General features: G+C 36.3%; 2 protein-coding genes across 8 annotated transcripts in view; one reads left to right on the forward strand and one right to left on the reverse strand.

Annotated features, from left to right (window-relative positions):
* The window catches only part of EPS8 (epidermal growth factor receptor pathway substrate 8), a 199,053-nt gene that overhangs the window by 81,636 nt on the left and 102,179 nt on the right, over positions 1-15,238 (reverse strand). The window lies entirely within an intron of this gene.
* Positions 9,150-9,753, forward strand: LOC116624149 (40S ribosomal protein S3a-like). Its single transcript, XM_032391810.1, has one exon. It carries the CDS (start codon positions 9,191-9,193, stop codon positions 9,677-9,679), a length of 489 nt encoding a protein of 162 aa, XP_032247701.1. The 5' UTR covers positions 9,150-9,190; the 3' UTR covers positions 9,680-9,753.

Genomic DNA, 15,238 nt, shown 5'->3' on the forward strand with positions numbered 1-15,238 from the left:
TAGCTAGTTGAAGAGTTAAAAACTGAAAATATTTAGCATCACTAGCTTCTAACAAGAGCCACTCAAGGAAAACAGCAAACATGGTCCACCATTATACCCAAATCCCTCTAAGTCACCCCATCCACACTGTAAAATAGACAATTCCCTCCTCCTGCCTCTCCATCTTGACTTCTCTTAGTGCCAACCACCTTCCTTATTTTCCCCAAATGGAATGAAAAAAAAAAAAAAATCCTCATCTAACCATATCCTCTTACCTTTCCAATTCCTTCCCTTGTCTGATGGTGAGCATCAGTCCTCCCAGGATCCAACCACTTTCTGTGAGTGTGAGGAAATTTTGTTCCTAGACTGGCCACTGGAACATCTTAGATGTCAACTTGATTCAGGTTTGTTGTGAGATTAGAAAACACTGGACACCAAAGTTAATACTATTCCTTGCTTTGTCAATACTATTCCTAACTCTGGGCCCTTGGACATGTTAAACTCATGGGTCCTCAATAGTACTGAGTAAGCTGGAAATTAGAGTATTTCCAGGGGTTCTTTGAAGCTCCAAAGTCCAGTGCATTAGTTCAGTGACATCAATCACAGAGGCTAGCACACTGGCTCAGTGTGCTTCTTGTCAACTAAATTTACCTCTAAAGATCACCTTACAAAACAGAAACAGGAGAAAGTAACCTATTTTCTCATGGTGTTGGGGAGAGGTCGGGGGGAGTTAACATAAGTAACTTTGAGGACTGGCTCTACGTTACCCGCACAAACTCTACAGCCTGCTTACGCTGCCTACAAAGAAAGCATGTGATATAATTTTTTTTCTTTTCTTTTCTTTTTTTTTTCTTTTTACAATTTAGCTGGTGAGAAGCCCTGGGAACACCACATAAGAGCCCAGAGTAGCACACTCCTCCAACTTGAGTTAGCTAGGAAGAATAAGACGAATGTCCCTGCTCTCACAGGAACTGAAGCTGCTCTATTTTGGGATGCCAAAAAGGAAATTTTTCTAGGAAACAAGTGTTTGAATTTTATGAGATATGATATGTTTACAAGAATAGTATTTAATCTTAACTACCACTATTGTCGTCTCAGGGAACGGCTTCACTGCCATGAAAGAAATAGGATGAGGCAAAGCGGCCCTACTCCAGAAGTAACTGTATATGCCAAGACAGAAAACCAAAGAATCCACCTGATCTAGGCCCAAATGCTTAAGAAAGAAGAAGTGAAAAATGACCAACTAATACTCTACTAATGTAAGTGGGCAAAGGACAGGTGATCCACAGCATGGATCACTGCTACCCACAAATGTGCCTAAAACTTATGTGGCTGCCCTTGCAAACCTCACAAAGCCTCAAATGGCAATAATCGACTCTTAGAAAACAAAGCCCTACTGCTGCTCCTGGAGAGGGCATGAGCAAGCTTGCCCATAAGGCAATTTCCCAGCACCCAAAGACCACTTTCCAGTTCCTAAAAAACAATAATAGTATTTCTACCAAGTAGAAAAATGCTTTTGGGGTGCTATTTCAGAGCTACTGGAAACAACCAAAACGTACTGCCATGCTTGTGCTCTGGTGCTGTGGGATAGTGAAAAGAGCATGCTATGAAGACAGATGGACCTGAATGTAAATCTTGACTCTACCACGTCTCTGTGACTTTGAACAAACATTATCGGCTCTGAGCCTTTGTTTACTCATCTGTGAAATAAGACTGTTATGAAGACTACATGCAAAAGCACACGTGGGTCACTTAAGATTTATTATCTATACCTACACCCATCAGTTCTTTAATTTCCTGAAGAAATGTGTATTGGAGAAAAATAGAAATGGAGAGGTTTTCTTTGAATACAGATTCTAAAAATGAGATTCACTAAAGTAAAAACCAATTGCGATCCATCAAATACAACTCAAGGGAAATACATGATACTCAGCAAAGAATGTTACCAGTTACATACACACACACACACAAAGAAATTTCCTTTGCTTACCATTCCAGGCCTACCACAATTTTGTCCTAAGTCTTTTCTCCAGTCCTCCACATTCTCTCTAGCACTCCCACCTATAAAGTTTCACTACATCACACTCTCTTCTGAGCATGCTGTGCACTGACTCACCTTCAGGCCTCTGTTCTTACCTTAAATACTCTTCCTGCTACTTCATACCTCCCCTTCTAGCAACTGCTCAATTCCCCTCTTCGTACCCCCATTTTAGTCTTCCCTGACCAACTCAGCATTAACAATATGTAGTCCTTTGGCAACTATTTATCATGTTAGTATTTTTTAATGTAGTTATGAAAAAGAACTCTGGTTTATTACTTTGTATCTCTGACAGAGTTCTGGGGTGTGGCGAACTAGAACAATCTTCTGAGAAATGCTGTACTAAAGTCATACTATAGGAGTTTTATAAACATGTGCCAAAAGAAGAGTCCTAGCATTTTAGTGATCAAAGGAGACATCATTACCAATACAAATTTCCTCTAAAATTTACACAAATGACTGCCTGATACAAATGAGTCCTGTCTGAGGCAAAATTGATGCAAAATAAAAACTAGTTTAGAAGTACAGAAACTGGGGCGCCTGGGTGGCTCAGTCGTTAAGCGTCTGCCTTCGGCTCAGGTCATGACCCCAGGGTCCTGGGATTGAGTTGAGCATCGGGCTCCCTGCTCTGCGGGAAGCCTGCTTCTCCCTCTCCCACTCCCCCTGCTTGTGTTCCCTCTCTCGTTGTATCTCTCTCTGTCAAATAAATAAATAAAATCTTAAAAAAAAAGTACAGAAACTGAATTGAAATTTTTCTTAAAACATTATTTAACAGAATTTCTATAATCACAGTTAGATAAGACTCTTGGTGTTAATTCGGTGGAAATACCAATAAAAGTACTATTGTCGGTGTGGTCATGTATCAATGATTTTTAACACATGATCTAAAAAGCAGAACTTCAGCCTATTTATATCAAGGAGACTCAGAACTGACTCAGAGGAAAAAGTATTATCCTCTGACTCATCAAGACCACTTCCTGAAACACCCAATGTGTTTCTTGGAAGGAAGTCTATACAAGTGCCATTTCATTCAAACACTGATTAGACAAAATTGAAGTCTAACACAAAATGGACAAGAAGACATGTATTTTCCAAAGCCAACCAAGTTTCAAAGTAGACCATTCCATAAACATATATTATCTGGTCATAAAAGGGAAGACTTTAAATACAGTCAAAAATGGATAATCCCAGGTATATTACAATGACTAAACCACTGACTACATACACATATCCCTCTTTATACCATAATCTCTTAATGATAAAGAAACAACTTTATGATTTTAATCCACAAAATTAACTAATGTCTTTGGCTTCAAAACAGTCATTTTTTTTCAAGGTAATTCTTTTCCCCTCTCTGAATCAACTCTGTGGCCAATATTTAATAATAATTTACAAAAATAATAAATGACACTTATTAAATGCTTATATGTGCCAACCACTGTTATAGGTTCTTAGCATGCAGTAATTCAATAATCACAACCCCTCTAAGAGGTAGGTACAATTATTATCTCAATTTTACACATGAGGAAACTGAGACATAGAACAATGAAGTACTTTGCCTCATGACACCTAGTACATAGCAAAGCCTCAAACCCCGGCAGACGAACTCAAGAGCCCAAACTCTTTCTCTGCTGTTTGTGTGCATGACCACGCGCCTCCCATTAGAATGCTTCCTAAGCATTCTAGCACACACACACAACACACACATATACGCAAACCTATACATACCCGTATAAACATCTCATTTACATAATCTGTGCCAAAATTTCGTATGTCCTCTTACATTAGTTAATAAATCCTAATGGGACTATTATGTTGATAGGATTTGTGTTCAAATAATACCAAGTCTTTTACCTAGAAGAACAATTACTTAGATAAGCTGTGAAACATTCCACTGTCCAGATACATTTACGTCCATCTCACTTGTTTTTTATTTCTCACAGAACGATAAAAATACCAAAATGATACTGTCCTGGACACAGCCCTTGCGGAAGAAAAATACACATAACATTTCCTATTGCAAAAATTAAACTGAATCTTGCTGTTTGTTTCCTCTTGAGTAATCTAGACTAGAAACAGTTCGAATATCTGACTCTCCCAGTATTTTGCTTTCAGTAGAAAGACCATCTTTTAATATGCCAATTCAGCTAATAAGTGTTCACTCATATCTATAGCTGGTTCATAGAAACGAGTTTAAATATTAAATGACTGCATATTTCTAGTTCTAAGCATTTGCAAAAGAAAGTCCTAGTTAGCTAATGAGGCAGAATAAGCACTCTGAAAAAAGCCACACCACTCTGCTCTTCAGATTATTAAGGAGCAGTATAAGAAGGGCAAATTTATCCCAGAGGGTGAAGGCCTTAAAGCAGCAGCCTGTGGAAACAGATTACTCCCAGGGTCCACACCACTCGGGGGGTGCTAAAGATGCAGAGGTGTTGCTGGAAGCCGGCCTGCCCAGTGCGATTTTAGAGCCAAGACAGAGTCATCCTGCTTTTTTAAAGTATATCATTTACCCAAGTGACACAGTGAATGAAATTCTACTAATGGAAATTAACTTATTCTTTTGAATTAAGTGTTTTCAGCCCTAGGCACCACTTTTAAACTTCAAACACTTCTGGAAGTAAAACTATATTGTATTGTTTGTGTGTGTGTATACACATCCATATTTACAAATGCGTGTATGTATTTTTTAATTTGAAATAAACTAGATCATATACTCCACTTTAATAAATATCAAGACACAAAATCCCTAATCTATAAAAACAGTAAATTAAACTATGGGGGAAGAAAAAAAAGAGCCCTGATCAAGTTTTTACCAATTCTTGATTTTAAGTTCAGCTCTAACATTATTTAGCAGTCTCTCTTGCAAATGCCATTTCTCACTGATCCTTCATTTTCTCACCAAATAGAATATCTATGTTCCACCCTACACACCAATCTCACAGTATATGGGGGGATAAGATAATATATATATATGATTACTTTTAAAATTTAAAATGATTTGGAATAGATATGCTCCTTACAAAAGGATCGTTTGACTTACGAAATGGGTTAAAGAAATCTTTAAAATTTCTCTGCATTTTTCACTTTTTAATTGAGCTTTTAAACAATCTAAAGGGCATAGAAACTTTGAGAAAAACATGCATTGAACAAAATAAAATACATCAGTATTCCTAAGGGGGTAAATACATACACATATATTTTATATGTACATACACACATGTACACAGTTGACCCTTGAAAAAAACAGGTTTGAACTGCACTCCACATATACGAGGATTTTTTTCAGTAAATACAGTATAGTACTGTAAGTATACTTTCTCTTCCTTATGTTTTCTTTTTTTTTTAAGATTTTATTTATTTATTTGATAGAGAAAGAGAGCACAAGCAGGGGGAGTGGCAGGCAAAAGGAGAGGGAGAAGCAGGCTCCCCGCTGAGCAGGGGGAGCCCAATGTAGGGACTTGATCCCAGGACCCGGGATCATACCTGAGCCGAAGGCAGTCGCTTAACCAACTGAGCCACCCAGGTGCCCTTCCTTATGTTTTTCTTAACAACATTTTCTTTTCTGTAGATTTCTTTATTGTAAGAATACAATATATAATATATACAATGTACAAAATATGTGTTAATCAACTAAAGGCTATTAGCAGTTAAATTTTTGGGCAAAGTTATACGTGGATTTTCCACTGTGAATGGGATCGGTGCCCAAACTCCCACATTGTTCAAAGGTCAACTGATATGCTGAATATACATATATTCAATAAGATGGCTTCAAAGCTCCAGCTTTTAAAATGATGAGACGAAAATATTTAATTTTGCTTTGAAAATTAGTCCATAATTAAGTTCCATACTGAACATCAACAGGAATTACAGAATGATGCTAGCAAAAACTGTTACGATTCATTTAAAAGGCCTAAAGAACATGTTGGTACTTTTGGTTAAGAAAGTCATCATGAACTTGATGTCTTACGGTAAATCAATTGTAAATGTAATAGTTAGAATATCCTCTGTTCCTGGAATTGAGACTAATGACACTGATAATATCTAACTCAGTAATTTCAATACTCAAGAAACAATCCATTTAAAATAAACACCTAAGAGGGGGCACCAGGGTGGCTCAGTCGGTTAAGCGTCTGCCTTCAGTTCAGGTCATGGTCTCAGTGGGGAGTCTGCTTCTCCCTTTTCCTCTGCCCCTCCCCCTGCTTGCACTCTCTCTCTTTTTCTCAAATAAATAAATAAAATATTTAAATAAATACATAAACAAAATAAAATAAACACCTAAGAGTTTTTCACATGCCAGTACACCAATCCCCCTCCCAACACACCCTTTGAAAACCATATATTATACCGCAGGGGCTAAGGAGAAGGTCTTTTTTTTTCTCACTGATAGAAACAAAACTTAGAGCTCTTGGTAAATACTTACCTCATCTGCTAGCCAGTATTATTCTTTTGGTAAGGAAATAGACTTATGACACCCAGTAAGGAATTCCTCAAACTTCATAGGAAACCCCCAACAATGTGATACCATTAAACTAAAGTTCACTGAAGTGTAAGCCTAAGTAAAGCATATACAAGTGTCATTCTTAAATTCTTGTATCATCATTGTACATGTGTTGTTTTTACCACTTAGAGGCTACTTTTTTTTTTTTTTTAACTCAAAGACCATCATTCATGAAAAACCCTGAAATGTTTTCTTTCTTTTTTGTCCAATTCTCATTTACCTTCCTACCTAAAGTTATCCTCTCTCTTTCTTGACTGTTGTAAGCCTCTATTTCACTTTCATTGTATGGTCAATATTTTGTAAAAATAGCCCTTCCATGGCTACTACAACTTTATTTCACAGACTTGGGAAATATGCAATCCTCTCCTCATTCTTTCTACTTTATAAATTCCTCAATGCACTCAAACCAATAAGTGAAATTATCTAAATTTAAAAGTCCAAATATGGTTTTGAAGAAATAGGCTCCACAAATAATAAGTATTTGAGTACTTAACTTCTTAATTTAAACCTCTAAGCCTGACGCTCATGTGCTATTTGGTCACTAATGACCACCCAGCGAACCAGGGATCCTATGTTCTAGTACAAAATACCCTTCCCTTCAGGTGGTCTATTTTTAGAAAAGTGGCTATATTCATTCCACCTCAGATTTATTTCTGACATTGTAATAATGCAAATTCACTTTCCTTCTCAGGATCAGATCCAGCTTGAACAGTCTATATTCCTTTTTCCTGCTTTTTCTGTGCAGACTGTCTCTATGTCAAAGCTCCATTCAGATACTTTGACAGTGGTTACCAAGGTTTGGGACACCTGGGCTGCAAGTGACCTAGGATAATCTGGGATTACCAACAATCTGAGTAGTTTCATGTAATTAGGTAGGCTTCAGAGAGAGGGTAGTAGCCTTCATCCAGGCAATCCCTGTACTCACAATTATACCATGAATTTCCCAGTGAAATGTCCATTCATTCTTTGTCCATTCAATAAATCTTGCTAAGGGTTTTCTATGTGCCAGCAAACACTATATGTATGAAGCTGGATATACAAGGATGAAAAAACAGATACAATTCTTGTCCTCAGAGTTCTTAGGGGATACAATGACCTTCTTTGATATTCCTTTGAATATGCCAAGCTCTTACCATCCTCAAGGCCTATCATTATCTGTCTGGAATAATTATCCTCTTTGTCTTTGCCTAACTCCTGTATTTCAGCTTAAATGACCCCTCTTGGGAAGTCTTGTCCTAACCTTCCAATCTATACTATTAGATCCCTCATTACATGTTTTCACAGCACCCTGAAATCTTCTTCGTAAGACTTTATAATTAACATATGGGCCAATATTTGTCTAACATGGGCTTTTCAAAAATAAGCTGCTGCCTGGTGTACTTTCTATTGAAGCAGAATAAACTTTTCTATCTTGTACTTTCTACTGAAAACATTTTAAGTCTCCTCTTTCTTCTAGGTGAATATTATTTTGAGTTTTTAATATGAGTCTTGAATTTTTCCTTTACACTTTATAACTCCACAGTTTATCCAAAGATCTTCCTTCATATGAAAATTTTATAATAAAATTACAATTCTCCAACCAATCCTAATTTTTGTATGTAAAATTTAAATGTTTTGTTTATATTTTTAGATACTAGCTTATGTTACTACAAATGTCCACATATGATATCTCTTTAGATATTTCAACCCAGAATTCTGAATATATATACTCAATTTTTACCATTTTCTTATCTGGGAGACCCAGACAAATATATATGAATCCACTATTTATTAAATGTGAAACTTTTGATTACTTAAGCCTCATTTCCTCATTTTAAAGTACCTGTAATATCTTTCAAGGGTAAGAAAAATAAATACAAAGTATACAAAGCCTCTAGCAATATATATAAAGTAAATATCAATTCCTTTCCACATGTGGAAGGAAAAAAAAGGCACAAGTTCAAAAATGTAGCCCTCTATGAAATATAATACCAGTTTCCATGACCTAATCTGATTTCCTAAGAGAACAAGTCTAACTTTTTGGACAGTATTTCAGGTCAGGTGTTGACAAACTTTCTGTAAAGGGTCAAGTGGTAGATATTTGGGGTTTGTGGGCACCACATATCTCTGCTGATATTCTTTATTTTTGTTTTTGTTTTTAATAACCTACTAAAAATGTAAAAATCACTCTTGGCTTGTAGAAAGAAAACAGCCCACTGGCTGGAGTTTGCTAATCCCCTGCTCTAAATACAAGTACTCATCAATTCCACCCTTATTTATCCTATTACCTGTATAATATTTAGCTTTTAATCAACACTCAACTGAAGAACTACTCTACTATTTATCAACGTTTCTGTTTAACAAATATCAATTAAACCCTTGTTTAGTTGTTTTTATGTAATACCCTATGAGGTGACTGGCCACCTAAAGAAAAAGTGATTCAGGACATGCAATAAAAGAAGTACAAATAAAGCCTCCCCTCCTCCCTCCCCCCCCGCAGAATAAAGCCTCTGGAAGGCTTCCTCTAGTGTCACCTCTCTCTTTCCTCTGTTTTGTGTTTTGTTTTTTTTTTCTGAGCATACTACTAATCAGGATTTATAGTATAACCAATTTATGCTCATGACCTCAGATTTCTCATACTATAACCCTGTATTGAAAGTGGTGCTAAAAACTGCCTGACTAATTTCCATGGCATGGATCTTACCCGTGACAAAATGTGCTCCATGGTCAAAAAATGGCAGACCATGATTGAAGCTCATGTTGATGTCAAGACTACCGATGGTTATTTGCTTCGTCTATTTTGTGTTGGTTTTACTAAAAAACGCAATAATCAGATTCGGAAGACCTCTTATGCTCAGCACCAACAGGTCCGTCAAATTCGGAAAAAGATGATGGAAATCATGACCCGAGAGGTGCAAACAAATGACTTGAAAGAAGTGGTCAATAAATTGATTCCAGACAGCATTGGAAAAGATATAGAAAAGGCTTGTCAGTCTATTTATCCACTCCATGATGTGTTCGTTAGAAAAGTAAAAATGCTGAAGAAGCCCAAGTTTGAATTGGGAAAGCTCATGGAGCTTCATGGTGAAGGTAGTAGTTCTGGAAAAGCTACTGGGGATGAGACCGGTGCTAAAGTTGAACGAGCTGATGGATATGAGCCACCAGTCCAAGAATCTGTTTAAAAGTCAGACATTTAATGGTGACAAATAAAAACTCATATTTGTGATGTTTAAAAAAAAAAAAAAAAAAAAAAAAAAAAAAAAGAAAGTGGTGCTAGTTTTAGTTCCTTTATGAGAACCTGATGGGGCTTCCTGTACCACAGAGTTAGAGGTCTCTGTACCCCAGAGTTAGAGGATCCCCATTGTTCATTTTCCATTAGGCTCTCTCCTTTCAATTCTGACATAACGTTATAAATTGACCCCCCTTTTATTCCAGTTTCCAACACAATCATTTCTCCTACTCAGCTCAGCTCACCTTATTGCTAATTGTCAAAATTTTCTCCCTTTTTATGTATTAGCCCCAGAAAAAAACCATGAATTAGGTATTAGAATTAATTTCTGTTATTGTTCTGCCTCTGACAATCTGTGCATTTCTTAGCCTGGGTACCTTTGTGTCTTCATTTATTACAGGGGTTGAAATAGCCTGTGATGCCAGTCAGCTACAGTTAAGTGTTGAGGAAATAACACATGCAGAAGTTATTAATTTATCATCTATAAAGTCCTCCGACAGACCACTAAAATCGAAGTCTCAGAAGTCAGACTTGCTTCTAGAACTGGCTCTGCCATTTATATTTATGAGTTATCTACCTTGGGCAAGATAATTAACCCTTCTAAGTTTCATTTCCCTCATTTGTAAAATACAGTATTGACATACTTTATAGGGTTGTATGAGGATTACGTGGCATAATCCATGTCAAGCACTTATCACATAGTGCCCAGCACACAGTAAAGGCTCAAAAAATGTTAAACATAATTATTATTATTTAAAGGTAAGATATATTTTCACTCCAGAGCCCGCAGGCCTTTTATGTTTACTTCTTAGTCTCTACTTGCTTTCGAAGCTATCCATTTATTTCCCCTGGTAAATTTATGCCCTTATTTTTTTTAAAGTCCTTTGGCATTTTGCTCTGTTGTGCTGTGTTCCTCCTTACAGGGACTGTTTAGTGCCTTTCACCATCAAAAAAGAGGGAAGAGGAAAAGCGGAAATGAAGCAAAGAGAAAGAGAGAACCATCAGTTCACACTCTGTCTGTTAACAATTAGCACAGCCAGTTCTAACACAACATACATATTCCTAAAGATCATGATGCTATGCAAAAATCACATCATTAAAAATCACAGGGCTTATGGAGAAAATGGGGTTACAAGCACAACACTCAAAAACTCTTGTCAGTGACACTTCATAAAAAAGAAAAGAACCTAACAGAGATCACAACACAGTTTTACATATGTTCAATAGTTAGAAAACCAATAAAAACTACGGTAAACATGGTACCTGACCTTGAAAAAGGCCTGAAGTTTGCCTGTGGAACTGGCTGTCCAAAGGGTTACAGCTTGTGAGTTACTGTGAACGGGTGGGTAAAGGGTTATCTGAAAGTGGAGGGAAAATTATAAAACAAGATATAGGCATTTGTGGCTCACAACGTGCAATGAAGTGGGGTAGCTGGAAGATGTCTGAGGTCTGTGCACATGCACTTTGTGTATTCCTATGCGGCTCAGTTCGACCAGGTGGCACTTTCTGTGTTCACCTCCTACTTCTCAGATAAAATCACATATAACAAATGTGAAATTTACATTATCCTCAAATCGTTCCCTAGTACCAATAACGTAGGAATAAGTTCCCATTTTCAAAACAAGCATTACAGCAGAACTGACTGTATTCATTCCCAAACTACAAATTCATGACAAATGTTCTCTGACTCAGAACCGTAGTCACGATCTACAGAGCCTGTGTTACTCTTCAATATCCTATCAGCCCAAAGTCTTTATCTAGAAAAAGTTGTTCTTTATCAATATTGAGTCATTAAACATGATCGAAAACATTTCTTAACTGCATCTTTGATGTCTCTTCAGCTTTCCCTTCTGGGGACAGCTCAGATTCAGACAGCCATGCCTAACTGTGTAGCTCCCTAACTGATCCCCTGTCCCCACATGTCCATTCCAACAGAGCAGTAAAATGTCTGGTAGTCAGCAACTCACAATCATGTCATTCCATTTATTCAGTCACCACATATTTATGAGCATCTACTGGCTACAAGGAAAAACAGGAGAAATGTGATGAAATCAACTCTACCCATCCCAGTAAGAGAGTAAGAGACTTAACTCAGCGGATCAGTCAGTGTTATACAGGACTTGTAAAATATTACGACATGTGTTGGGGCCCTTGGGTGGCGCAGTTGGTTAGGCGTCCAATACGTGGTTTCTGCTCAGGTCGTGATCTCAGGGTTGGGAGATCAAGCCCCATATCAGGCTCCGCGCTCAGCAGGGAGTCTGCTTGAGATTCTCTCCCTCCCCCTCATGCTCTTTCTCTCTCTCTCTGTCTCAATAAAATCTTTAAAAAATATAACATATGTAAAAATAACTGTAACACAAGATATAATATGAAGCACCTTATGAAATTGCAGGAAAAAAACTTTCAATGTTGTTAGAAGGAACCAGGAAAAATTTAATGGGGGTGATTAGTAGACCTATAGGATGAGGTGAACTTTGATTATAGGGAAAGACTTTCTAATTGCTGCAGGAGTAAAGAAAAAGGCAGGAAATGTGAGATATATATATAAAGCATCAAGATCAAGAAGCTTAGGGCATAAATTAAGATACATGACTACAAATAATAAGTTATATAACAGACTTTGAATTTTATCTGATGGGAAAGCCACTGACAAATTTTAACCAGAAGAGGACAACATCAGTTATGAATGGGCAAAGAGGAGCCCAACTGGCCTTCATAAATCCAGGCTTTGAATAAGTTAAGAGACTTCATTCAGAGTCTTTGGAATGCCAAGCTAGAGCGGCAGGAGGGCTTTCCCCAACAACAATCCCCAGCTTTGTGTCCAAGATTGATATTCACAGCTCTACTTAATGGATCCTAACTGTGTCATTTGGTCTGGCAAATTATATAAAATAGTGGAATAAAAAGAAATTACCTGCAAAATCAGAGGAAAGTATATTTTTAGAAACAATGAAGGAATAAAAGAATATAAGGCAACCTAATAGTAATAATAATAATATTATCAGATATTTAAATCTGATCATTAGGATTGTATAATTAGGAAAGGTAAATAATATAGTTCTGAATTACATCTAACGTCTGACACAATGTATTTTTAATCCTCAAGAAACTGTATACCAATGTTCCCCAAAGCAGAGCCTTCTTGGATAAATGTTCATATAAGGTCTCAGGTAAGCTTAAGAAACACACACTCCATTTCAGATCAGATTCTACCTCGCTAAATACAAAGAGACAGTATTTCACATATTGCTTTAAAATTTTAGAAAATATATTAAGAATTAAAACTACCACAAGTTTCTTCTAATCATATTCCTGAATCTACTTTTTTCTTTTTTTCTTCTGAATCTAGTTAATATATTCTATACATAAGACAGAAATGCCACAAACTTTAACTAAAATAAGAAATATATTTTCATATAGCTGAAAAATCCAAAATATTTCATGAAAAAATTAAAAATACATATACAAACCTAAACTCTAAAATTAAAAAAAAAAAGTTTGGGTTTTTTTTTGTTTTTTGTTTTTTAGAGAGGGAGAGATCGAGAGTTGAGACAGGGATTTGGGGAGGGACAGAAGGAGAGGGAAAGAGAAAATCTTAAGGAGGCTCTAAGCTCAGCACAGAGCCCAAGGAGGTATTCAATCTCAGGACCCTGAGATCTGGACCTGAGCCAAAATCAGGAGTCGGACACTTAACTGACTGAGCCACACAGGCATCCCTAAAATAAAAAAGAATTTTTAAAGAATAATTGTTTAATTAAATTAGAACTATCCTACAGGGTAAATGATCAAAAGACTATATGAAAATCTACTTTACAAAAAAAAAGAAAGAAAAAGAAAAAAAAGAGGAAAATCTACTTTGTTATATCACCTGCACAAAAATTTTATACAATTCAAGTAAACTATTACTTAAAAATCTAAAATATAATGAGCTAATTTTTGTCTGCTTCAAACTCCAAGGCAGTACCTTGATGAATTAAAGAAACATGATTTCTCTGAAAAATAAACTGGAAAGGAAACTTCTCTACACAATTTATTTCAGAATTATATAGAAAATGAGTATAAACATCTTATCCTCTCCAAAGTCATTTCCTCTTATATATAATTTACTTAAACGGAAGAAAGTGTTTTCAAGCCTATCTGTAGAAAAACAGAAACCACTTTTAAAACACCCCAGGTACAGTAGATGCAGGGATATCCTCCTTAAGGTGAGAACAGGTCAAAAGACAAAATACTTTACGTATCATTCCCAGAGCATATATGAATTTTTTTAATGTTTTATTTATTTACTTGAGAGAGAGTGTGCGAGAGAGAGAGAGAGAAAGCGTGAGGGAGAAGCAGGCTCCCTGCTGAGGAGGGAGCCCTATGTAGGTCTCAATCCCAGGACCCCGAGATCATGACCTGAGCCAAAGGCAGACGCTTAACCGACTGAGCCCTGAGGCATCCCTATATATGAAATTTATACTAAACATAACACTGACACTTGCTTTAGAATTTGGCCTCCAAAGCTGACCAAAGCTTTGCAACAAGGTTAAGAATAACTCAAGCCATAAACATTCCAAGGAACCTCACCTGTGTATACTACCAAACATCTATGCACATGATGTTTGTATGGGCAGTTAAAGTTTCTGGTGTAAATTGATAATGTTCCTTATGGTGTAGTCTTAATAATAACAGTCACATTAGAGGAAAATCAACATATCCACGAACGTACTTCAAAAAAGAGCAATATAGGCATAACCATGGCATCTGAATTCAAGATTGCATTACATTTCCCAGCACCAAAACAGAGATGCAACCAGTTATTTACTCTAGTTCTCCATCTAGTTTATTGTGATACAATATTAACTCTTGTTTTTAAATAGTGTAAGTCTTAACCTTGCACTTAATCACTAGTAACAGAACAAGGAAATGACTCCTCCTGAATAAAATTAAATGTAACAAATCTGTAAGAGCTACAAAAATAGATCTCTATATAAGAATTATATATATTTCTCACTAAGCTCAAATTTTATAATATAAAACAATATAACATAATTAAATTTTTTGAAAGAGCTGTTCCTTAAAAATTTCCATTAATTGACTATTTAAATGTTTACAAGTTCCATTAATATACATGGGTTTAGGGGAAGGAAAAAAAAAAACTTTAAATACACATATTCACTACATTTTAGGTCCCAAGCAAAATGTTTACACAGAAATCTGGCAGTGTTAAGTCTGTGGACTCAAAGCCAATAACAACCTAAGAAAACTGAACTTGGTTAATAAGCAAATTTTCATAGTACAACTAACACCGTATAAACAATCCAAAGAAGTTAATATTTATAGGATAATCACAGTATTTTGCATATCAGAATAATTTAAAAGTAACTTTAAGAAACATTGATATATTATGTCTGTGCTTCCCCAACTATTATTAGTCAACAGATTTCTTCTTACCTACAATCTGGGGGGGGGGGGGGGGGGGGGGGGATTATTCTCTTAAACACATGACCTAAGAGAAGGAAATCCTTTA

The sequence above is a fragment of the Phoca vitulina genome, unplaced genomic scaffold, assembly GCF_004348235.1.
Source record: "Phoca vitulina isolate PV1807 unplaced genomic scaffold, GSC_HSeal_1.0 scaffold64, whole genome shotgun sequence".
NCBI lineage: Eukaryota > Metazoa > Chordata > Mammalia > Carnivora > Phocidae > Phoca > Phoca vitulina.